Source organism: Phallusia mammillata, chromosome 7, assembly GCF_965637545.1.
Source record: "Phallusia mammillata chromosome 7, kaPhaMamm4.hap1.1, whole genome shotgun sequence".
In the NCBI taxonomy this organism is placed as follows: Eukaryota; Metazoa; Chordata; class Ascidiacea; order Phlebobranchia; family Ascidiidae; genus Phallusia; species Phallusia mammillata.
The window spans coordinates 20,444,132-20,469,704 of NC_137258.1; the positions used below are offsets into that span (position 1 = coordinate 20,444,132).

At 37.1% G+C, this 25,573-nt stretch overlaps 2 protein-coding genes and 1 long non-coding RNA gene across 5 annotated transcripts; all 3 read right to left on the reverse strand.

Moving 5' to 3' along the window:
• Positions 1-3,616: 3,616 nt before the first annotated feature.
• On the reverse strand, positions 3,617-6,586 carry LOC145202635 (uncharacterized). Of its 3 annotated transcripts, XR_013853306.1 has the most exons (6): positions 6,525-6,586; positions 6,262-6,317; positions 5,925-6,000; positions 5,541-5,690; positions 4,953-5,073; positions 3,617-4,659 (listed from the first exon to the last, which is right to left on the reverse strand). It is a non-coding gene; the product is annotated as an uncharacterized LOC145202635 (long non-coding RNA). The 3 variants fall into 3 exon arrangements; XR_013853305.1 differs by lacking the exon at positions 6,525-6,586 and having other exon boundaries at positions 6,262-6,357; XR_013853307.1 differs by lacking the exons at positions 4,953-5,073; positions 6,525-6,586 and having other exon boundaries at positions 6,262-6,357.
• Positions 6,587-10,773: 4,187 nt separating this feature from the next.
• LOC145238237 (sorting nexin-25-like) lies at positions 10,774-23,768 on the reverse strand. Its single transcript, XM_080101348.1, has 19 exons — positions 23,194-23,768; positions 22,861-23,040; positions 22,253-22,428; positions 21,141-21,327; positions 20,689-20,782; positions 20,537-20,619; positions 20,067-20,133; positions 19,897-20,001; positions 19,089-19,283; positions 18,885-19,023; positions 18,093-18,217; positions 17,848-17,995; positions 15,054-15,190; positions 14,555-14,680; positions 13,801-14,030; positions 13,045-13,182; positions 12,457-12,583; positions 11,601-11,756; positions 10,774-11,092 (listed from the first exon to the last, which is right to left on the reverse strand). The coding sequence occupies exons 1-19, from the start codon at positions 23,766-23,768 to the stop codon at positions 11,024-11,026; spliced, it is 3,057 nt and encodes a 1,018-aa protein (XP_079957474.1). The 3' UTR covers positions 10,774-11,023.
• Positions 23,769-23,789: 21 nt separating this feature from the next.
• LOC145238238 (vacuolar ATPase assembly integral membrane protein vma21-like) lies at positions 23,790-24,870 on the reverse strand. Its single transcript, XM_080101349.1, has 3 exons — positions 24,732-24,870; positions 24,160-24,279; positions 23,790-23,943 (listed from the first exon to the last, which is right to left on the reverse strand). The coding sequence occupies exons 1-3, from the start codon at positions 24,794-24,796 to the stop codon at positions 23,790-23,792; spliced, it is 339 nt and encodes a 112-aa protein (XP_079957475.1). The 5' UTR covers positions 24,797-24,870.
• Positions 24,871-25,573: the final 703 nt, after the last annotated feature.

Here is a 25,573-nt window from a genome sequence, read left to right on the forward strand (position 1 = left end):
CCGGAATATTCCAGTTTCAAACTGGTTTTGACCGGTTTCTGCCTCCTACCGAACCTCCAAACCGGTTTAAACCGGTTTTCAAAATCGAAAATTTTGACTCGATTTTTGAAAAAACCCTAAGGCTATAGCCTTTCCGTTTTTTCGATTTTTGGGGGTCAAAAAATCGAAGAAAAATCCGGTTTTCGGTGGGTTTTCGCCGGAATATTCCAGTTTCAAACTGGTTTTGACCGGTTTCTGCCTCCTACCGAACCTCCAAACCGGTTTAAACCGGTTTTCAAAATCGAAAATTTGGACTCGATTTTTGAAAAAAGCCTAAGGCTATAGCCTTTCCGTTTTTTTCGATTTTTGGGGTCAAGAAATCGAAGAAAAATCCGGTTTTCGGTGGGTTTTCGCCGGAATATTCCAGTTTCAAACTGCTTTTGACCGGTTTCTGCCTCCTACCGAACCTCCAAACCGGTTTAAACCGGTTTTCAAAATCGAAAATTTGGACTCGATTTTTGAAAAAACCCTGAGGCTATAGCCTTTCCGTTTTTTCGATTTTTGGGGGTCAAAAAATCGAAGAAAAATCCGGTTTTCGGTGGGTTTTCGCCGGAATATTCCAGTTTCAAACTGGTTTTGACCGGTTTCTGCCTCCTACCGAACCTCCAAACCGGTGCAAACCGGTTTTCAAAATCGAAAATTTGGACTCGATTTTTGAAAAAAACCTAAGGCTATAGCCTTTCCGTTTTTTCGACTTTTGGGGGTCAAAAAATCGAAGAAAAATCCGGTTTTCGGTGGGTTTTCGCCGGAATATTCCAGTTTCAAACTGGTTTTGACCGGTTTCTGCCTCCTACCGAACCTCCAAACCGGTTTAAACCGGTTTTCAAAATCGAAAATTTGGACTCGATTTTTGAAAAAAACCTAAGGCTATAGCCTTTCCGTTTTTTCGATTTTTGGGGGTCAAAAAATCGAAGAAAAATCCGGTTTTCGGTGGGTTTTCGCCGGAATATTCCAGTTTCAAACTGGTTTTGACCGGTTTCTGCCTCCTACCGAACCTCCAAACCGGTGCAAACCGGTTTTCAAAATCGAAAATTTGGACTCGATTTTTGAAAAAACCCTAAGGCTATAGCCTTTCCGTTTTTTCGATTTTTGGGGGTCAAAAAATCGAAGAAAAATCCGGTTATGTGGGTTTTCGCCGGAATATTCCAGTTTCAAACTGGTTTTGACCGGTTTCTGCCTCCTACCGAACCTCCAAACCGGTTCAAACCGGTTTTCAAAATCGAAAATTTGGACTCGATTTTTGAAAAAAACCTAAGGCTATAGCCTTTCCGTTTTCTCGATTTTTGGGGGTCAAAAAATCGAAGAAAAATCCGGTTTTCGGTGGGTTTTCGCCGGAATATTCCAGTTTCAAACTGGTTTTGACCGCTTTCTGCCTCCTACCGAACCTCCAAACCGGTTTTCAAAATCGAAAATTTGGACTCGATTTTTGAAAAAAGCCTAAGGCTATAGCCTTTCCGTTTTTTTCGATTTTTGGGGGTCAAAAAATCGAAGAAAAATCCGGTTTTCGGTGGGTTTTCGCCGGAATATTCCAGTTTCAAACTGGTTTTGACCGGTTTCTGCCTCCTACCGAACCTCCAAACCGGTTTAAACCGGTTTTCAAAATCGAAAATTTGGACTCGATTTTTGAAAAAAACCTAAGGCTGTGGGTTTTTTTTCAAAAATTTGGAAGCAACGGACCTTTAACCGCCCTAACCCTAAAGCACGGCGCTTCTTTAATAACTGTGTTCATTGCGTCATCTACCGGAGTTTTTGTATCTTGTCTGAAACTAAGTTAGGATGTTGGTAGCTCCACCAAGTTATATTTGACCCAGTAGTGTTCCTAAAACTACCAATATTAAAGTTATAACAGACCCCTTATTTGACAGCTGTGCTCGTTGCGCCACCTAAAGTCAAATTTAAATCATGTCCGTGATTTGAGAAGTTATAGTAGTTCTACCGAAATATACTTGGCCTGTAAGTGATCATATAACTAGCAACATAAAAGTTCTAAGCAATTAACATCAACAAACACAGTATATTAAAATTTTCATACGTATCCACCATTAAAAATTCCCATTTCAATCAGTTAGCTGAAATAAAACTTGGAGTGAAGTAAACACAGAAATAGTCTTTGTTTTTTCACATTCATTTTATTCATGCAGGTTTAAAGCAGTTTGTCAACAACGATGCCAAATAGACAAAAATGCGTTATATTACAAATACTGGTGTAGGCAGCAAATACTATACGCTGCACATTGGGCAAAGCAAGAAATCTAACATAACATTTGCCACACATACCAAAATCCAACCGTAAAACACAAAGTGAAATAAAGAATAAAAAGACTGTTGCGTAAGCAATAGATACAACGGATATTCTTAACCAGTCCCGGTCAGAAATTTTCTGATGTTTTTCTCCGGCCAAGCAAAAAATTTCCCCCACGTATCATTACGACATCTACTTTCTGCCGTGTTTATATAACACAAATTAACGTGAAAGATAAATCTGTGTTGTGCAGTGGTATGGGCCATACATACGAAAACCACACATGACACAAACATAAACGCCAGATATGACAGGTAGATCGCCAAATGCTCTGCCGTTTAACATATTTAACCGATACAGTTGGGGTTGTATAGGATGTCAAAACGTCGATTGTATATAATAAAACTGCTAGCAATACTCGGTTATACATTATGTCTGGCAGTAACAGTTTATAGGGGTTGTCATTAATAATTATTAATTATAGATTATAATCATTATCAGCACAAATAACCCGACCGTTTATTATGCTATCTTTGAAAATTGTCACAGATGTGTTTGCAGTGCATGAGCATAACTCGCAGCAGTATCTTGGGTTTCAGTCGAGCGTGATCGTTTTGTGCTTAAAAATGAGGTTGTCGCATGGTTTCTAATACGGTTAAGAAAGTTCAAAAACGTGGGGCTTAGTGATGCAAAACCTTCTGGCCAATCAGCTACAAACCTCTAATTTTTTAAACAACGAATGACAATGTCAATTGTGACGTTGTCCAATCACATCGTGTTCTATTTGAGAAATCAAAATGTCGCAATGCTACGAGACAATCATTTGCGGTTGTTGTACTCTGTAGAGGACGCTTATAACACAGCAACTGCTAGCTAGAATTCGTAGAACTGTTCGTAAGGAAGTATTTGGCAAAAGAATGCACCGTGAGTGGTCTTGGTGACAACAACTTTACTCCAGTAAGTGTATGTTTATTATTCATAAAGTAAATATAACACATTAGGCAATTTGCAAGTAAAGACAAGTGAGAATTAGTATTTAGATTCAGTTTAAGCCAAAACCGATACGTGGCAGCAAAAAGTCTGATTCACATTATGAAAGTCAATTATTGTTATGGTAAGTTTAATATAAGCAAGCCAGAATCTCCTACTTCTTATTTTTCCTGTACAATTGTAATCTAACTCTGTCTGTATCTGTAGGTAAGATGAAAGGAAGCAAATTATCCAGCAGTGTTATAAAGTGAATTGGAAGATGCTGTTTATTGGGTTTTCCTGGGTTTATTTTGTACGTCGAACTTTTATTTGTCGAAGTGTGAGTACTGTCAATGGTGTAAACGTTATGCGCTAAAAATATATGGCAAGGAGACCATATTTGATGTATTGTGTTTGCTGGAGAGGTCAGTGGGATAAAAACGCAGTAAATTATAGCTGATCATAGTTAAAATGGTGAAAATTGTCAAGTGACCGAAAAAGGCCCAAAGAAAAAACGGAGAAAAGCTGGCAAAGGCCCGCAGATGAACCATACAAAAATTCTTATCTATGATTGATCTGTGGTCCGGCGTCAAGTTTCATGGCAAGTTAGGTAGATATAGGTTCCTGATATCATTGGCTCAGTATCAACTTTTCATCCTACTTTTTCCCCGGGTTTCCATTTCGGGGGAAAAGTCATGGATGGCGGGAGATAATTTTTCTGACTGGGGTGGTTCGTGACAGTTGGAAGGCAAACAGTTTTATTCGAAAACCTTTCCTAAACTACACCACAGGGCGAACAACTAACATTGGGTATCGATACGGTACAAAACATCAGAGGAAAAATTCAAACTTGGTGATTTACTTTAGTGGAAAACTACACCAAAAAGGTTAAGAACCAATGTCATAAACACTGTTGGAAGAGATGTTGGTAACAGCAATGGCAACAACAATAAAAACATTAGAAAAACAAAATGAGCGAGTCACTTACGTTAAAACTGATTAAGGTCAATCTTGCAAACAAGGTCACAACAATAAACAAAGACAGTATGCGTAAACTCAGTTCAAAAATCAAGAATAACTTAATAACTTCAGTTGTCGCGACTTTGCACGAATTTTGCGTTTTGCAAACACGTTAGCATCAAGAGCAGCATCGTTGCTCATTACTCATTGCCAAAAAGAAATCAGTTTGTGCTTGAGCAAGAAATATAGGTATGACGTCATGCTTACACGTCACAGTGACGTCAAACAGTTACAGATCTACAGTTGGTATGCTTGTGTAGATTAGGAGTTTCCAAACATCTGGTGGTGTCAACGTTCGAAGAGGTAATGGTGATGACGACAGCGAAAGACCACCGAATGACGTCATCTTAAGACCGGTGGCTCGGTGAATGCGTTGTGTGTGTAGGTGCCTAAAAAAGAATTAAAATATATATGTTAGAGCAGTGCTCTTCAACCGGTGTGCACGGTGCACCCTAGGGTAAACCGAAATATGCATGGGTGCACCAGTACGATATTAGAAAAAAGATGTAGGTTTCAACTGATGTATAAATGAACCTCTGTATTTTAAAAAAAATGTTGATGTGTAACACTTTTAGTGCGGTTGACGTATATCTACGTCAAAAAGCGTTTTGCGCAGTGTGCGAATTGACGTTAATTTACGTCAAAAGTTTTTTTTTCCATATTGCTTTTTACCTCAGTTTACCTTTTAAGTAAACAAGGTACAAGAGTTCGTCACAACAACTTGGATTTGCCAAACCAAAAAAGGTTGAATAGCACTGTGTTAGAGTATCCATCCCCGTATGATGCAGATCTTTATACGCTGCCTGGGCAGAAATATAACTTGGTTTTAAACTTTTTTGGTTTGTTTACCGAAAGTTGATGGCAGGATTTTAGCTAGTTATGCAAAATTGCGCATAACAATTAAAGATCCAAAGACAGTTGTTACATCACAGACAAGACAAAAAACATTACGATTGTGCGCGAACAATTGCTTTATTGTTAACTTTCATTCAATAACGGCTATTGTTTAGCAACAGTCAATTCTCAATTCCACTTTGATTTAAACTTATTCAGTGCCACAAACTGACGCCAAATAAGATGATAGAATTGCTTTAACCTTTTCGCGGTCCCGCGAAAATTGCCTAACGGACCCCTAAAGGACTGCGGACCCTAGTGTGAGAACCGCTGATCTAGTGGCATGATGCTTTTACAATATTAGTTCTACTTTAACAAAATGCACAGGGGGCGTAAATCAATGCATGTACATATGACACATTTGGGAAAACTGTACCTGGTCTCTTGTAATCTTAGCAGCGGTTTTGAACTCGGTCGTAAGTCTCCATGTTGATAGCGTTGTTGTTGGGTGGAACGTTCTTCTTGGCGTTGTAAAATATATTGCGAAGAGTTGGTCGTTTGGTGTGTACGCTGTGTGTTTGGGTGCCTGAAAACATCAATGAAAATATGTTTTAAAATCTCTATTTCCTTAAGGTTCAGATCCCATGCGCTGCGTGAGAAGTTAGATGAACTTAGCTTTAAACATTTTGCGTTCGTTTGAACAAGAGCTTCCCGACTAAAGGTTTCAAATTACATTAAAAACAAAAAAATAAATATGAATAAATCGGTGTTTTTATGTTCCTTATCAATATTTGAACCAACAAAGACAAACATAATTTACCTTTAAACTTCGTGTACGGGATCGTCCTCGATTCTGTTGATTGTTGCTGAACAGACAAGTAGGTCAGTCCGGATATCTGAAACATAAACTGTTGCTTACAACTTATAGGAAATATGAGAGATGGATTTTATTAAAGTTACATAAGAAGCATGATTATGTTACTTGTTTATGGCGGATGATCGCATTTCAGGTTACAACATGCGTGTGAATCAATTAAGAGAGGAAAAATATGCGTTCACTATGTTCGATATATTTTTATAGGCTTACTAAATGCGTTTAAAAGTCAACAAACAATGCTTTTTAGAACAATGGTAATAATAATTGTGACGTCGCTTACCGAAGTTTGCTTTCGGACAATGTTAATGAAAAGATTGGGTCCAAAATTAACTTAATCTGTTAAAGTAGGTTTATTTTTTACTAACAAAAGATGAACAATGCTGAAAAAGAAAAACATACATTTGTTAAACATGAAAAGAGGTTAGTAACATGTTTAGGTTTACTACGTAAAAGATTTAAAACGTTTTTGACATTAATTGTGTTACAAAACGCGCAATACGTTTAATATCACTTATAACGGTTTTCTACTAAACCACAACAAACCTGACAATTACACAGTTTTGAAACGAACAATTACCCTCCAAAATATTACCAGACACCCCAAAACCGATCGTCCCTAAAACCTGAAAAAAAAAAAAAACGTTTAACCTGCCAAAAAACAACAACGTTAAATTTCTTAATGAATCCTATAAAACCTGCAAAACACAAAATAACATTATTCCTATAAAACCTGTAAAGATAAACAAATTTCCTAGTATTTCTTAAAAACCTGCAAAACAAAGCAAAAATGTAATTGTTTTACAAAACATGTAGAAATGTTTAGAAGGCCTGCAAAACAGAAAATACATTGTTAAACCTGCAAATGTACTTCTGTAAAATAGAAACAATTAGTTAAACCTGCAAAAAACTTCTGTAAAAGATAAACAGATTTGTTAAACCTGCAAAAAATGCTCTGTAAAAGATAAACAATTTTGTTAAACCTGCAAAAAATACATCTGCAAAATAGAAACAAATCGGTTAAACCTGCAAAAAAATAATAACTAGTTATGTATTTCAAAATACCTCAAGCTTTTTGTGGAACCATTTTTTTTATATTTTAAACCATACAGTCAACAATATTTGAAATCCAATCCTGAAAAAAAACATTTGGTGTTATTTTAAATGTATTTTAAGATAATTTGCATTTTGCTTACCTAAAATGCACTAGCATAATGAAGAAGACTAATAGAAACTTGAAAACAGCAAAATAGGACTTCTGTTCTAACCGCTAATTCTCCGCAATTAAAACTAGACGATGGTGGTTCGCATGGTTAGAGCGACGAAAAATAAACGAACATACAATAATAAGGACCTGTCCGGCTGATGTAAAAAGGCACAACACCCCCCCAAGAACTGGTCTTACTAACGAGAAATAAAAGGATAGATAAAGTGTACTCGCACACATTTTGGTTGATGAAAGAGGGAAAACGGAAGCTCAAAAAAAATAAAAGCAAGCAAATGAAGTCTTCGTTGATCTCTCGCACGTAAGCGGTGTTAGAAACTTAAAATGCTTCGGGAATCGAACAAATGTTTCTGAAAAAACGTTGGAACCGCCATCGTCCCTGCGCGGCCGACGTAAAAGTACACATGCTTGCCTTAACTAACTGCCTTGCATACAACCGCCGCAAATTAGCCTAGAAAAGTAGAAAATGAGTCTGTAGTGTTTTACAACCACTCAAAAAGTCATTGCCCCATTATGACAGAGTGGCCGGGTCAAGCAGGAATACGAAACTGAAATTATATAAATAAGTTAGCCTAAATCCACGAGTAAAATAAAAAGGGCTTGACCAGTAAAATGGGAATTAAGGGGCATCAGCGCATCTGGTTTGCTGTTGCATGAAATAGTTTTTACAGATTTATCACAATTTTCAGGAGTTTTAACATTAGCCTACATGCTTGAAATCCAATTCGCAGTCTCTTCTTATTGAAAAAAACTTTGAACCGGATTCACAAGCATGCATAATAAACTGGTCAAAACCCGAAAACCACAAAGCCCTAATTTTACAGTTAATACAGGCGCAACGTTTGTTTAAAAGGGAACAGTGACGTTTACAGCGTATAACTCGACAGCATTGTGTCACTGCCCCTTGCCCTCCGAGTCCCCCCGCAAAGACCCATATGTGTTACGCAAACGCAGGGCTTGGGAAAAAATTAACAACAGTTTGCGCCCTACCAGGGTGGATCACGAAACTTTTCGGGCTATATGCAAAGCCGGTCTCCTCTGGTCCACGAGCCAGGACCTTCATTGGAAATAGCGGTGTCCCTACTCCATATCGTCTACACCGCGGCCAATGCAATGCGGTGGAGGCCATGCCCAGGCCGTGTTTCTAAGCGGACCTTATTTTAGCTAAAGCCATTTAACAACGCGCCACACCTAACTAAAAAACGATCTAAGCTAAAGTCCCTACGTGGCGCGAATCCCAAACGTACCCCACCTATGTTACCTAACCTAACCCTTAGTTAAAGAGTGCCACTCTATAGTTCTATCCCTAGCGCCAACTTGCTGACATAGAAGCACTCCTATAGACTTGGGCCCTTCTTTGACCGACGAAGACTTCCTTTTACGGGTCCTCCTCGGACAAAGAATAAGTCACTCAACCCTAGCGCCAGTTAAGCTAAGTTAAGCCTAACAGTTCCGCAATCCCGGTTGACCCACTACAGACTCCTAGGTTTACATACAAGTAAATATTTGAAGTTGAAAAACGTTGCTTGAAGGACGAAGATATGAAAGACGATATGATGTGAGATGGTGAACCTGCAAAAAAGTTAAAATGAAACAGTGCAGACTAGAATGCTGCATTAAAGCACAAATTCCTACAGGGAAAATGTAAAGGTTTGTGCGAAGCGTTACTTATGCAGCGGCGCCGATTAAAATCCCCGTGTTTTGCTTTAGGCAAAACCCCCTAACACGCCTTGCGTAATAAGATGGCTTGGGCATTGGATGCTTTAGTTTACAACATCAGTAATTTAGGTTTAGGTTATACTTCAGGTTCATAGACTTGTACAAAAATAGACACCACAGCATACAATATGTTACATGTGCAACCGATTTTGTATTTCATTTAGTTTAGAAACATGCTCTTAAACATGCGAATATTTGACTGTTATCATTATTGTAACATAATCTAGAACTTTAATAACGCAACAACATAAACCCTGGTTTCGTTTACAAAAGATTAAAACAGTGGAAAACTTTGGAAATAGTTGTAACTTACCTTGTAACAGCGCGACCTTCCAGCGATGATCACCGCAAACCAACAATGGCTTTGCAATGGACGGAACCACCTGGAAGTGCATTGGAACTCGACTCTGATTGGTCGTGACGTTGTCAAACTTTGTCAAGCGTATCAACTGAAAAGGTGGCGCGAAAACTAATAGATTTTTAAAGATTTACTGGGTTTCGAAAAATATAACTTATAACATATCCTGTTTTGGCCAGTTGTTGCATATTTTTGGTGTTGTTTCACAGCTATTAAAACAGAAATACACCTGTTATACCCAGGAAGGGCTTGATTATGTAAATTTGTATTGTCAATAGTTATCAGCAATTCCATTGAACTAAATGCACTAATATTTAGAAAATAGTTGACTTTACTAATGATTTTTAATGCAGCTTTGTCATACTTTAAAAGTCAGAGGTAAACTTATGATATGAACTGTTACTTACATACTTGGAAAGTGAAAACACTAAATCAGTTGCTGTATCACGAATTAATGACCCTGATTCGTCGCAGTCCTTCGCTTTACTTTCAATGAGATTTCATTAATAAAGAAAGATATACTTTGAATATTTTGTGTTGATCTCAGTTAGACATAACACGAAAAAAAGCTTTTAAACCTCAACAATTGCTTGGCCGAATGGTCTAACTCTAAGACTCTAAGGAGTTCGATTGATTGCAGATTCAACATCTTTTTGATTTAGAGGTTCAAGTCCTGCGCAGCTGAGGTTAAAAAGACTTTGAACTGTTTGAGTTGGGCATTGTGTTTTATCGCTCCGAAATCAATTGCGAGCTCCTCTACGGAACATCTTGCAGTGTAGGACTACTTACTGCTGTTGCCGCTGAAGTAGTTGTAGACCGACTTAACTTTTTTGTGTTTTCGCAATATAAACCTAAGGCTCATAGCCTTTCCGTTTTTTTCGATTTTTGGGGTCAAAAAATCGAAGAAAAATCCGGTTTTCGGTGTTTTTTTGCCGGAATATTCCAGTTTCAAACTGGTTTTGACCGGGGTCTATCCCCTACCGAACCTTCAAACCGGTTTCGAAAATTTTGACTCAATTGTAACCTAGAGAACCGCGTTTGGGACTTCTGTGCTTTGGTTCAGTCGTAAGATTTCGTGAACGTGTAACATGTGTTCACCTATTCGGGGTTGTATAGGTGACACGACCGATCAGGCTAAAATTGTAAACAAACAACCGTTTAAAATTTCAGCACAGCAGGGCCTCTATTACTGATTTTGAGGACTAGTACACCTAGGAACGAACATTTATAAGTTCAACTAAAAGTTATGAAATCCTTTGTGATGCTTTACAATGCACCAATCGACAGAGTATATAACTTCTGGATCATGTATTTCCTAAATATAGCCGTTTTTGAAATTTTACGTTTTGGTTCCTGTTGGATGAACCGCTGGGTCATTCGAGATCAAACTTGTGGATAACTACCTAACATGTGTGTAAATTTGAATATGTTTGAAGCACTCTTCCTTGACCAAAGGCATGAAACAATCCAGCGTTAGTCAGAATACGGACAAAAACAATACATGGCTTCTACCCATAACAAGTTTTTACTCAAATTAAGTTTCAAAATAATGCACAGAGCAGATGTTTGACGAAAGTTTTGTTAAATCATCTTGAAAATTCAAATGATCTATTTGAAAAAAGTTGCGATACATACATTGCATGTTATCGAACATTTTTATCATTCATTTTTAAACAGTACACAGGGAACAGGTCACAAGATGGGGTCAGATGTATATTGCACTTAAGTTGGCAGTTCCTTCTGTTACTCTCCAATTGGTGGCGATCGCACGACTTCTGGAAAAAGTTCTTCAACGGTTTCAGCGAGAAGGTTCTAAAATACCGGTAACATGATTATAGGAGGATGGTGTATTTTACATAACGTGGTTAAAGAAGGATGGTGTATTTTACATAACTATTGTGGTGCTTGTTTAAGTTTGCTATTATGTAGCAATCCTAAAACTCCTGAATTTTGATATCTAGTCGAATAAACTACTAACAAACACAAAAATGTTGGCCGTTAACCATTTTGATATAACAGGTCAATGGCACATGACGTTCAAAATATTACTGACCCCTGGTTGATACTGTTAACATATATTTGTATTTATAAAGCAGTAAACCTCGGTTAGTCCGGATCTTCGCCTAATTTAGACAAAACTTAAGGTACAAATGATTTGTAATGTGGTAAGGCTTTAACTAATTGACATCAGTTAACCCGGATCTTTGCCTAATCCCGACAATTTTTGGTCCAAACAGGTCCGGATTAACCGAGGTTCACTGTATTTCGTTTAGTTTATTCTGAGTCGTGTTTATTTATTCTAATTTCAATTTTCACTAACATAGAATAAATGTTTATTGAGTCTTCGGTCTTGAAGGGCATGAAACATCTTTAATGTTCCTCTGCGGGCGTTCTCGTGTCCGACCAAACCGTTTAGCGCCTCCGGGATGTTTTGCAAAAGTCGAACTTGAACTTCAAGCTTTGTTTGAAGCTTTTCCTGCCAATGCGGATTTAATAATGAAAAATTTATAATGTAGTGTAGTTAAAAATATTTTGGCTAGAAACTTACAGGCAGCAACAATGGTACATTTGTGACAGCGGATTTATCCTATAGAAGGGTTGCCACAATACAGACACTCCACAACGCACACGCCATGTCACAACAAATATTTGCGACGTTGTCTTTAAAGTAATAACAACCTTTCTATGCTTCTGATGTTTTAAGAAATAGATTTGAGTGTGAAATTCACATATAACTCAAAAGTCCCTATTAATCTTATGTATGTTTGAATTAGTCACGTTTATCGGAAAAATCAATTCGGCAGATGCAGTTACTGAGTTTCAGAGTAGTATTTAGTTTCATTTTATTCTCGACGGTAGGGCAACGCCTGAATGCGTTATGCTCACAATGAATCTGCCGTCGAGCTGCCTCTTTTATTGCAAGTTCATTAAATCTTTTTTCTTTGGACTTGAAAAAATTGGTACCTTAAAACTAGTTTAGCCTATCACATTCCACTGGGTTGTTTAGGAATATGCAGGTGGCCGCGACAGGGTTGGAACCCACAACCTTGTGCACACAAAGCAGTTGCATTAATCACTCGGCAATGTGGTCTTAAGAAAAGAAAGGCAACGCTTTGGGATTCATTTAAACGGAATTCCCGATTAACCGGATTCGTCTGTTTGTATTTTGCCCTTACGTTTTCAGTTCGTTGAGGTGCTGCTTCAGCGAGTTTACCTCCTGGCCACATCGAATCGATAAACATCTGAAGATACCAAACCATCATGGGTTCTGAAACCAGCCATTCGCTCGTCTCACGAACTTGCCTAAAAAAAAGGTTGGACCACTCACACATCTTTCCTTAACCGGGGATGAATTAAAGCAGAGGAGTAAATTTACAAATTTTCTAGGCAGGACTAAGATATTAAAAGAGAATATGGGTACATGTTATCTTTTTTTTAAATCTGTAATGGGTTACTTAAGAGAAAAAGGTTTCAAAACCAGTTGAAACCAGTTTAAGATCTACTTATTACTGTAAGTCTTTTTCGCTTTCATAGAATAAAAGCTTTCTTATAAAATCGAAATGCATTTGTTTTTGTAAAACAAATACAAAATACAGCGACCGACTTAATGATTTTCACGCTGAATTTACTTATTACTGTATAAAGATAATATAAAATGCATACTTAAGAAGTATTTATCTACCAAAAAAATACTGTTTCTGTTTAGTAAAACAAGGTTTAAATATTACATTTGCTGTAGTTTGCGCACAAACGTTTAGGATTACCGGTTAATGCTTCTTCCGAATGCCACCCGTACGAAGATAATAAGACTGCGACGCAAGAACCTAAAAAGTCCGTGTAACTCAAAGATCTCCTCAATCAATCTGTATAGTGGGGCAGCGACCGAATCTTTTCCAAAAGCACTGAAAAAAAGGAATTTAGATGAAATTTTGTGGGCACAGGCACAACATGAATAAAAATCAAGTAGAAATGTTTAACGTTTTATTTGTTTTTATTTTGCCAAAATTTAAAATTGAATAATCTGTTGAATGTGCTGGTAATTTGTAAAGTTGGTAAAACAGAAAAAAATCACAGTGAAATGGGCCTAATCAAGTCAAGCTATGTTTTTTTCTACCCTATCATCGCAACTCAAAACCGTTTATGCTTTAACACTCTCTGCCCTAGGCTATCCTCACAACACAAAATTATCTAACTGAACAGCAGAATTGGACACTATCTATTTCTGAAAAATATGGCAAATTATATGTTTTTACATTAGTGAAGCATAATAACTAAACATGCTTGGCAGACACCCGGCCTAACTATGTGAACCTTATAGCTAGGCTACTTATGATTTAAAAGAAGATTTAATTCCAACTAAAATTGCAATTTAATAGTGTGTATAGTATTTGACAGCAATTTGTACTATTTGACAAGTATTTGACCGGTCAATTGACCAGATTTTTTTTGAAAGGTCAAATTCCCAACCCTACTTTTAACTTCCAAGTATAGCCTTTAAACTGCTCCTCTACTAAACCTACCCATCTTCTTCTTCTTCTGGAAGATCAAGATCTGCATCTTCCTCATCAGCAGCTTGTTTCACAACTCGATCCATGATGTCCTTCGGGAGTCGCATCAAAAATGAGCCAAGATTAGAAAGCTTCCCATTGCCACTTGGCATATCACTGTCCAAATTAGGTGAGAGTTCAATAAGGTCGGGAGTGGCACTCAGAAAGCAATAAAGGATTTGGCTGCAGCGAAGAATCTCATCCTGTGTGATATAAAAGTAAATAGTGTGATATAATACATTGTCAAAAGGTTCAAGAATTTGTGAGTGTTTCTCACTGTGGACCTGTCCCTTTAAAGCAGGAATTGAATACATTTATGCCTGAGACACCCAATACAGTCACATGTTTCAAAATGTATGGCACATAGTAGTGATTGGCCAAAACTGCAAACGTTCTGTTAGGTCGAACACCGAGCATCTCACATTGATACTCGGTGCATTATGACGTCACAAACATTCCCAGTTTCACGCTGTTTTCTTTTTTGTTTTGGATACCCTTCGAACATGCCCTGCTTCGTAAGTTAGCAGGGCATTATTATGCAAATTCGATTCTGGGGTAAGTTTGTGCAATTGGTCGGCTGAGTACAGAGCATCAAAACAGCGATGTATGGCACCGAGTATTTGGGTTCTGGCCCATCCTTAGCACACAGGATGACTGCAGTACAGCATTGCTTCTAAACCACAGTCAGCAAATACACATTGCGAAGGATGTTTTGCCTATTTCTTACCTTTATTATATCTTGTAGGTATTGATTCAACATGGCTTTCGACTCCAATAGAAACTTATCGTTTGGACTTCGAATTCTTAAGAGAGGCAATTTTGGCAGGTTTCTCTTTTTCAGCCAGTTGCTGCACTGTTTGTGACATAATTGTAAAGTAAATTACACCTTTCACAACTTAATTCAGGGATTTCATCAAATTTGTTTTCAGATCAAGTTTTCCATGAAATCAAACAAAAATGTTCCGCGTTTGGTATACATTGGTCAAACAGGTAAAATTTATTTTGAACTCAGTACAAAGCAATATAAATTTTTGAAGCCTAACTTTTTTTTTTTTGCAATCATACCTCCATAAGAGGCAGTGATATATTAAACCATAAGAATAATAATGTTAACAAATCTTACATCAATATATATTATCATGAAATACCGGGTCAAATATTAAAAAGAACCCTTTCGGTTAAGGCAATGCTAGGTTAAATTGTAAAGCATCATTGTCAACACAGACCTCTCTTAAACTTTGATGCAATTCATGAAATTCTGTCAAGGTTCGTGACACAATCCAACCAGACACATCATCATTTGATCGATAAAAGGGTGCCCCAGAACACTGTACCACTATTGTATATGTTGGAACCACAGGTCCTAAAACACAATTCAAAACAAAATATTTGTTTCAATCTTTCATTTGTTATATTAGGTTGGTTTGTATTTAATGGCATATTGTCATCAGCTCTATTTAGAACAGGGGTTCCCAACCTGTGGTACATGTACCACTAGAGGTGCGAAGGTTTTTCAGGTGGTACGCGAGTAGCTTCCGTTTTTTTCACAAAAACCTGGATTCATAACTTTATATTTTGTTTGTCTGGTTTTGTTTACAAAAAAAAATCTTCAAGCATCTTCTTATTGTTACGTAACTATTCATGTTGATTCGTGTCATTACGATCTTCAAAATACAGGTTATGTCAATTGTCAACAAGAAGCACAGTTGCTTTGAAAAGCCATACAACGCTGTGTGACAGTGTGCGTTAATTATGTCAAATGATTGCCAATTGGTGGACAGTAAACAAAAATCTCATTACATTTAGTTGTGGTGCTTTAGTGTTATTTTAGTAGGCCAATATTATTATTCTGAATAAAATATGATTCGATCAAATTAGTTGTTCTGAAAGAAGTGGTACGTGTGGCAGTACAGAGCGTCCAAGTGGTACAAGATCATTAAAAGGTTGGGTACCCCTGATTTAGAGTCTCAAAATCAAAAAAATTTGGTCAATTAAAAATTGTGCTGTAGGAAACTCAAAATACATGAAAGGTAAATTGTAACCATGTAACTGCAGAATGTCTGGTTTGGCCATATTTGTCCTTTTTTGAACTGAGGTGGGGGAAAAAACCCTGTATAAAATGATGACAAAAAACAAGCAAAACACTACCGAGCACCCATAGACCGAAATCAAAATTGAACTAAATTATAAAAATACAGACGAATCCGGTTAATCGCATACCGGTTAATCGCATAATCCGTTTAATTGCATCACAATTAAAAATCCCAAACCGTCGCCCCCATCGTTTGTTAAGAAAATCGTCCGGTTAATCGCATACCGGTTTATCGCATATACCGGATATTCGCATCGATTTTCAACGAAATATGGGATTAACCGGATTGATGATCTCTATGTGAAAGTCGAACAGACCGAGTTTTTCGAATAAAAAACGACGATATGATAGTAAAATCCTCCGGAGGTAATGTACACGAAAAGACGTGGATGCATGGTTGCATTCTACACCAAATAACGCATCTAATTTCAACGTTGAAAATGGCACGTCTCGACTATAAAATATTTTGGAAAAGTAATTAGGAGATTAAAACGGCGTTCAGTGTACCGCTGTGCGATAACAAGGAGTCGTTATCTCAAAGCCGTGCACATTGATCCTTTTTTTTTTGTTGGCTTATCTAATCGCCAATAGTGATATAACAGGCGTTTAAAATTTAAATGAAGAGTTCAACGTGTCAAAATTACGAAACTGGTGTTCCGGCAAAGACGCTGATTGTAATTTCTTACTAAGTGCGAACTGCACCAAATTCGAAGTGTTAAAAATGTTAAATGTAAAACAAATGTTTAAAAATGTTTTCTGTTATATTGTTCATGACCCGCCAAACCCGTAATGGTTGTAAAAAAATGTTAGATCGCAAGTAATCACACGATGTTGTTTAGATTCACGTAATTGGTAACGTGCCAACGACTGACATATTTTATGTCTTCTATTCGTGACCTTGCGCAATTTATCAGGAAGAACACCGATTAAAAAAGGCATTTATTCCTCTAGTACTTGTTGCTGCTTTAAATTTTTGAAGCAACGATCACACGTTGATCACGTGACAGTCACGCTAGTCTTGCAGCTGTAGTTTTGCTGAGTAAGCTAGAAAGTAGCGCCACAATCTGAGTCTTTAAAGGTTTGCTAAAATTAATTATTCTTTTTGTCAATTGTATAACGGGTTATAATAGAAACTGATGATGCAGCTCGCCTTTGCGTGCTCTGCTCTGTAAAATGTGCCAAAGTTGTAAGTTTGACTAGGTTTCGGTCGTGTACGGGTTTGGGCTTGCTTACAAATATGCACCTAGCACTTTGCCGCTTAACGCGTTGGTTTGAACGAGAAAACGAAATAGGTTAGAAACAACAGGCCATTTTACGTGTATATGAAGCGAGACGCCTGGCACATTTAAAAGGGAAACTACCCAAACCAAGACTAAAACCAAATTTAGGGAAGTTCCCAAATTTAAATGTTGGCCCCCTTGGCTACGATGCGATGTAACATATCTTTTCAAATAAACCTTACTGCAAGAGAAAGCACAATCAAGCGAACTGTGGCGTGCGCGCCAACTAAGAGTGTGTGTGTGTGCGTTTCTATTGTTTCTGCAACACACTTAGGCGATTGCACCATAGCCACGACAGTTAGGAAGCATGACGTCATGCATTGCGCTGAGAGTAATCAATCTAGTTTTGACTTGACAGTACTTTTTTCGATTCTCGGCAACAAAAGAGAGAAAATACTGCCCCGTTGGCATAGTTGAGCGTCACTGCAACTTTGTTTTAGCTGGGGAAGTGAAAATGAGCACTTTCGTTAACGGCGTGTACTGTTTACATAGCAACCGGATTATCGCATAATCCGGTTAATCGCATCAAATACCCGTGGCAAATCGATGATGCGATTAACCGGATTCGTCTGTACTACAATTACCAGTACACATATAACACAAAGACAACATGGACTAAGCACATATTATGAGTACTCCTTATTTTACCTTCATCATCTGATAGTCCCACAGATTCAATAGAAGCATCCCATTTTCCCATATGATCCCACCACATATTAGTTCGTTCAATATGGAGTTGCTGCTTTAACTTTTGATGTTGCAAAACCTGAATTTCATGCTTCAATTGATCCCTTACCTGACAAAAGGGTGGTTTTGTTGTTTGTTTCACATTAAATTGTTGCATTGCAGAGACATGATAGTGACAGAAAAATGAACATGGTTGCATAACATACCTTGGGATCTAGATTTGAAGCAGTTCTTAAACTTTCGAGTGCCTGGGCTTTAAACTCCAATTTTTGTTCAACAATTCTTAGGTTTTCCAATGACACATCCGTCACATGGCAGGTGCTACCAAATGCTAAATGTGCAAAATATAAGAAACAAGTAAAAAACTAATCTGGGCATATCCTCAAGTTTAGTGGACTTTGCCAACCTAAACAATACAGTAATAAGTATTTTTCCCCAAGTGCTTGTATAACAGCAGTAATTGTTGAAATGTCTGCATGGTGTATTCAGTAGTGGGATTCAATTTTTTCGTCAGCCAGTTCTATCACAAAAGTCATATTTTTTAGCTGGTTCTGTTACAAAAAGTCCATTGACAGTAACCAGTAACGCTAACCGGTTCGCTGAACTGGTGTGAACCGGTTGAATCCCACCACTGGATGTATTTCATATACACAAGCAGGTTTTTTTTTAAGGTTTGGTTTGGGTGACCGCTAAGTAGTTTTAAGAGACCGCAAGTGTTTCATTTAAATACCAAAAATAGCCATATTTGCTTAAACGAAATTATTTATTAGTTAAATTAAATTTTGGGAAACCGCTGGAGAAATTTGACCGTTTCGGTCCCCCAAAACACCTTAAAAAAACACTGTACACACGTTCTCTGGCAGTTATGATTTTGATTAAATTACTTTTCAACTCAGTGTATTGTGCTGCTAGGTAAATATTCCTTAGTTTACCATGCAAAAGCAGAAGATGATGCAAAATAGGTAAGCTTTAGTATAGCCTTCTACATAATATCATACCAGCTTTTGACATGTCTGTCTCTTCTGATTGAGCAGAATGGCCAGGTGATTGGTCAGAAATTTCTGGCATCAATTGATTGATGTAGACTTCACTCACAACAAAGGACGGGTAGTGATCTTTTTCCAGCAGTTCATAAATCTTTTAATTATACCAAAAATTTCCACAAATTTTTCTTTTAAATCCCAAAATTTATAACAACCCACTTGTTTCTGAACTGTAATAAAGTCAGTTGGACCTTTGTTGCCTAGAACACACTCTTGCATTCCTTTAACAGTTGATTTGTCAACTTCAAGGCTGATTTCTTCAGGAGAACCTGGCAGAATATGTTGACTGAACATTTGACTGACAAGTCTGGCTAAGTCTTTGCCACTGGGATTGGTCGTCTGAAGGATATCCACCTAAAAATATATATTACATGGAGGTTTATTTTAGATTTTGCATGATTTACAGATGGACCAATGCAAATGGTCTGTTTGGTCGAACACTGTGCATCTAGCGTCAATGCTCGGGCGATCAGGCTCACTTGTGATGTTGGGTCAGTTTCTGTAACCACTAGGCCGAGCACAGATCAATAAAAATAGCGATGCCTGGTACCCAGTACTGTGGTTGTGGCTAGGCTTTGTCTATCCCTATTACCAGTAATATCCAGCATTGTATATTGTTGTTGCTTGTTGAGAGACTTACCAGAAATAGTTGGCCAATGTTAAGACACTTTTACAAACTATTTTAGAGGGCGCAATTGGTTAAAAAACATGGTAAACTATATCGATACAACATACTGTTATGTGACTGGGACTCACAGGGGTGAGGTTGGTGCATTACCTGCAGATTGGCTAAAATTGCCCCATCTAAAATTGGGTTCTGTGTACCTCTTGGGGTCATGGGATGGTTCCAGGGGGTTCGTAAAAGGTAAAAATTTAAACCTATCTTCTACCTACAGATGGGCCAATTTTGCAATTGTTGCAAGTTTTAATCAAATCGTAAGCCAAAAAGTGATAGAACCAGACATACCTGGCTCCAAAATTTTAAAAGTGGGGCCTTTCCAATTTTTTTGAGGTATTTCAAAAAATAACTTCTTGATATTGGAGATTTCATTATCTCATCAAATGACAGAAGCTGCAAAAATACAAAACAATTCAATTCCTGTGATTCATACCCATTAAATATATAACTAGTCTTACTTGATTTTCCATCACATTTCCATGTGCACCATGAAACTTTGAACCATATTCATCACCACCAAGTGACCTTAACAAATTTTTAACATCATATTTTACGTAGATTTTCAAAAAAACTGAATACCATGTCATATATATATTATATCTATTCAGTGTCAGGATTTCAATCCGTGCGCACGGGTTCTACAGAACCGTCTTACATATTTTATGAGATCAGCGAACACCTCAGCATTACTGGTTACTGACAGAATCGGCTGAAAAATATGACTTTTGTAAAAGAAACTGCTGACAGAAAAATTTGAATCCCACCAATGTATCTTTTCACGGAGGAAAAAATACACCCACTTAAATTTTTGTAGAAGTATTCTGAGAGAATTTTATATTTTCTATAAATAGACACAACTAGGGAAAACTTTTGGTTAATATTAGATCGATATTACTTGTTTAAATAAATAAAAAATTGACAAACAGACCTGATTTTCCTTTCGCACTGCTGCTTAGCAACTTGACATTGATTAATGTACCTTCGAAGATTTCTGTTCATTAATAATTCTCCCTGATAGACATTTCAGGTTTGATGTATGTCACTTGTAAAGTAAATATTATTTCCAACTGTACACCATACCTTGTCCTTACTACGTGCTTTGCCCGCTTTTGTTTGATCCTTTTTCAAACTGCTTATTGTTGTTGCATGAATAATCTCTGTCATAATGCGATATCTAAAAATATAAGTAGAAAACCAACATAAGTACATTGGAACAATATACATAAATGGATCTGTTCAAAAAATTAATAACGGCCGTAATATATTTTATGTAAATCAAGTGTTTACAAACAGGTGTAACTGATGTAGCCCCTCATATCACTGATAGTGTTATGAGCATTCACTAAGAGTTTGAATAATGAAGCCTGTCACCTATTACGGCCTCTTTGGGCCGTTATATTCGTAATTAAAATAAATACGGGAAATAAATAAGTACAAAAACAATTCGTTCAGATTTATATGTTTGTAATCTGAACATATTATTCAAAAATGATTTTTCTAAAGAACCAGCATATCTAATAAGATTTACTAACCTTATCTGCTTAAGGACTGACAGACTTTTGCAATCATTGATGATTTTAATAAAGTCTTCGTAAGTTGCTGCATAAGCATATGCTTTAGTCTGGTCATCTTGGTCATTATCTCGGTGTTGTAAATACATTAGGATTGTTTGGTTGATGTAGTCAGGGTCACAAAGAGTTTCAACCATTGGAAGAAATGCTAAAATGTTGAAGTATCATTTACTTGCAATATTTGTTTGCTGTATAACAGATAGTGTTTTGAAAAGTGTTTGAAAAAAAACTTCTGGTTTAAATTACTGACAAAAATGCCAACTAACTAAATGTACAGTAAACCTCAGGCAATCCAGACCTGATCAGACCAAAAACATTGCCTGGATTAGGCGAAGATCTGGATTAACCGATGTCACTTAGTTCAAGCTTTATCACAGGGGCGCACAACCTTTTTGTTAAGACGGCGGCATCGCAGATCCTTATTTTACCAACGGCCGCCAATTACCTGCTTGTTTTTGTTTTTAAGTTGATTAAGTGAAAATAGGGCTTGTCCTACATACACAAACCATCTAATGGCGTCCAAAAAGTTCGGAAAATTTGAAACTTGATCCACAGATTGAGCTAAACAGTCTGAGCAATTTATGATGTCATAATCTATATTGTGACATAAGTGGTGACTGTTTATTTGCATTGTTTGCATACAATAGGCGTATATAAAGTGTAATGCACAGGGTTACTAGGCTGGTAATATTCTTCACAGTCTTACAAAATCTATTTAAAACAGTTTGAAAGTCAAAATATTTAGCAAAAGAGTTTTGTTTTACGTCACAGCCAGTGTATATATTTTAATAAACATGTATTAGGCCACACAAAATCGTCTATTCGGCCGTACGTTGTGCACCCCTGCTTTATCACAATTCAAATCATTTGTATCTCAAATTTTGTTCGAATTACACGAATATCTGGATTAACCGAAGGGGTTTACTGTACAGGTTACAGGTTTACTTAATTTGTTTAAAGCGTAAATAAACAAATTTCAAAACTTATATTGTTTTTATGTCAAGTAAATGCAAAATTATTTGCGGTGTTAAGTGGTTCATATATTTTAAACAGGCTGGCGATAGATCACTTACCTAGACCAGCCAAAACTTCACGTAGAATATAGCGTAAGCTAGAAATCTTCGCAGATTCTGGTGGAAGGGTTAGTATGATTATGTATTCACTTATTTGTCTGAGAAAAGCCAATTCAGTGTTCTGGTTTCTAAGACAGGGATTAAGTGTGAACGTTGGCTTGACCTCTTCAGGGGATCTAAAGTATAAAAAAATGTCCGTGTACAAACCAGAGCATTGGATGCAAAATTGCAAACTAGCGGGTTGTATCTTGCAGTATATATTTGTCGAAAAAATCCTAATACAATTACATTTAGTCTATTTTTTGTTTTAACCAATCCGTTGCTAATAATTTGGATTTCATACAAAAAGTTCAAAACTAGCATTTTTGCTTTACTATGGTTGATTTTGGATAAGTTTGCTTTCAAAAAACAAAAACTTTTCCTTTAAAAGGACTTGCCAAAAAATGTCCAATGCCCTGGTGCAAACTACACAAAACAATCTATGTTTCGGCAATGTCCAGCAAGATAGAAAAGAGAAAACGTTAGGTATCCCAAGAAGATGATTTGTTTACAAACCACAATCATATTTTTGCTTTACAAATGAATTGAGAAATATAGTTGACACAAACGTTTTTGCAGTGATCTTCAGTTCTTTGAAATGGTCCAAGGCTTGGTTTACGAATCGGTTCATGAGGAGATTCACTGTGTCCAGCTTTGCCAGTCTTTCTGTAAATGCCTTTACAACATCCCAGTAGTCAGCTCGAATCATCTTGTGAAAGTTACCTCGATCGGCACTAACTTTACCATACCTAAAAATAGTTCCTAGTAAACACTCAGGTTTGCACATAGGTAACACTGAAATACTGCATAATATTCTCAAAATATTGAGATCACAGCACTGCTAGTTATTTGTTGGGACCCAAAAAATTACCTAATGGTACTTGTAAAAAAAAACTATTTACCATATTTCAACATAGTCTCTGTATGTGTATTCGAAGATCCTATGCAGAATTTCATCAATGTTTGTAGAAACACAAATAGTAGATTCAGATCCAAAAGCTGTTGGTCCATATGCACTGGCCAGCATTTCAGGTGGTGTGAGACCATAAGGACGAATAGTTTCATAAATTCCTTGACTATGATCTGTTGATCTGCTACCCGAGTTGTTTGTTGTAGGAGATGTTCCTAATTGCATCTTTACTAATGGGGACTGTGCCAGTCTTCTTGTAAGCTTTTCGCCAAATCGAAGGACAGCAAATTGAGAATAATATAACCAACGCACCCAAAACCGGGCTGTTTTCACCCTGTCTAAATATTGCTTTCTTTCTTCTTTGAGATGGTCTTGCATTTCTGGTGGGTGCTTTTCAACATGATTTAACATGAAAATAATCACAGCTACACCCAGAACAGAACCCAGAAGCAGGGCAAGTATAGTCAGTAATACATTGAAGGCATAAAAAATTAACCCTGGTTTTATGATAACTATAGACAGAGCGGTCACAGCAACAGACCATTTGAGGAACAAGTTTTTCCACATTGTTTTTCGTAAATGTTTGATTTAATCCCGCTTAGGCTTAGCAGGAATATCTTCAGTGTAAGCAGCATAGACGAATAGTCCTAGAACAACATGCACCATAACCACGGCAGTAAGAGCAGATGGGATTACACTGTCATCACTACTGTATCCAAACATGTCTTGAAACACCATTTTTCTGTAAAATAAACATACCACTTTTTCCCAAACAAGCTTCAATTAAACAAATGGCTACAGCAATTACATATAAAGTAGATACTGGGCTTCAATAGAAAAAATACAGTTTTGCCCTGTTTATCACACTTTTTTATATGCAATAAAAAATGTTTTTAATTTGGTTTACGTGACCTGATTTTTTGTATCTATTAGTAATATTTTAATCGAAAATACTTACTTTGAAAGAAAATAGGATGAAATGGGCAATGTTACCATCAAAAATGTGTAAAAGAGCATTTGGATTACAGTTTTTCCAGATACAATAGACGTACTTTCCATTGGAGTAGGAACTTGAGCACTGCAAAATATGAAGCTTGACAGATATCTGAAATTCTGAATCTATCTATTGCTGTTCTGGCTATTGTTTGAGTTGCTCAAAAACACCAGATTCATTATATGCAACTGCCAGTAAAGCAAAATGATAGAACTTTGCAACAACACTAAATTTAGAAGAAAATATGTTGTTTTAATTAGGATCTTTTATTGTTGTGCTCCACTGCTCCAATCCACTGTTGCATGGAGGCAATTAATGGTTAAATTAGGAACATTTTTTTGTGAAGAAGAGTGCATTTTAACATGGAGCCAATGTATGATGAAAAAGATTTCTTGTTTGTCCAAAATCTTTACAAACAGAACCGATTTCAATGCTATTTCTTACAAATGTTGTGTTCACCAACTACACAATACCGCCTGGCAGGTAAAAATAAATATCATATTCACAACAAAACGAAATAACAACAAAACACTTACCCAGTAGGCGTTTGCTGTGGTGACGACATCCTGCGTATCAAACTACCATTGCAATTCAGAAACATTACTCAGCGTTTGTACATCCACACGTGACCATGACAAGGCAGTTTTTGCCCTCTTGCGGATAGTGAACCATTTCTCTGAACTCTTACTTTAATTTACGTTTGTTCAAGCTTTTACGGATCCAATTATTTTTGATACAGTTAGCTGTTGTTATAGCCAATCAAAATTTACAACCTGGCAAAGCCGAAGCACGTTTAACATCTATTCACTAATTGTGGCCTACATTTTTTCGCGTGTTACAACATCTCAAGGGATGACTCCCGCAAAGGAATACAGGCATGGGCGCCGGCAGAAAATTTTGCAAGAGGGGGCAAATTTTGGCTGATACTTTACCGCATCAAGAATTTGTTACATATGAAGCCATAAATCGTGTACTTCACTATTGAGTTGCCTAAGAGTTAAAACATTTAACGATGTAACAAATCCCCACGCTGCCACTTTAATTAGGTTTGCTGCAAAATATGTTAAATTGAGGTACACTGAAATTCCAGGGGGGGGGGGGGGGGGGCAAGTGCCCCCTCTTGCCCCTACGTGGCGGCGCCCATGAATACAGGGGAATAACTTCTATCTTGGACACATTCGCCTGTATATATAAGCTATTGCTGCCAGGCTTAATATCAACTTTATAGCGTTCTTCTGGAAAAAAAATTTATTCCGACGTTTCGACGTCATATACAGGTCGGTGAAGGCGACATTCGCCTGCTGTGTCAGTTAGTTTCTTGGGGTATTTACTTGAAGTTATACCTCTTTTAGTTTCGTGTTGATAGCCTGGGGTATTC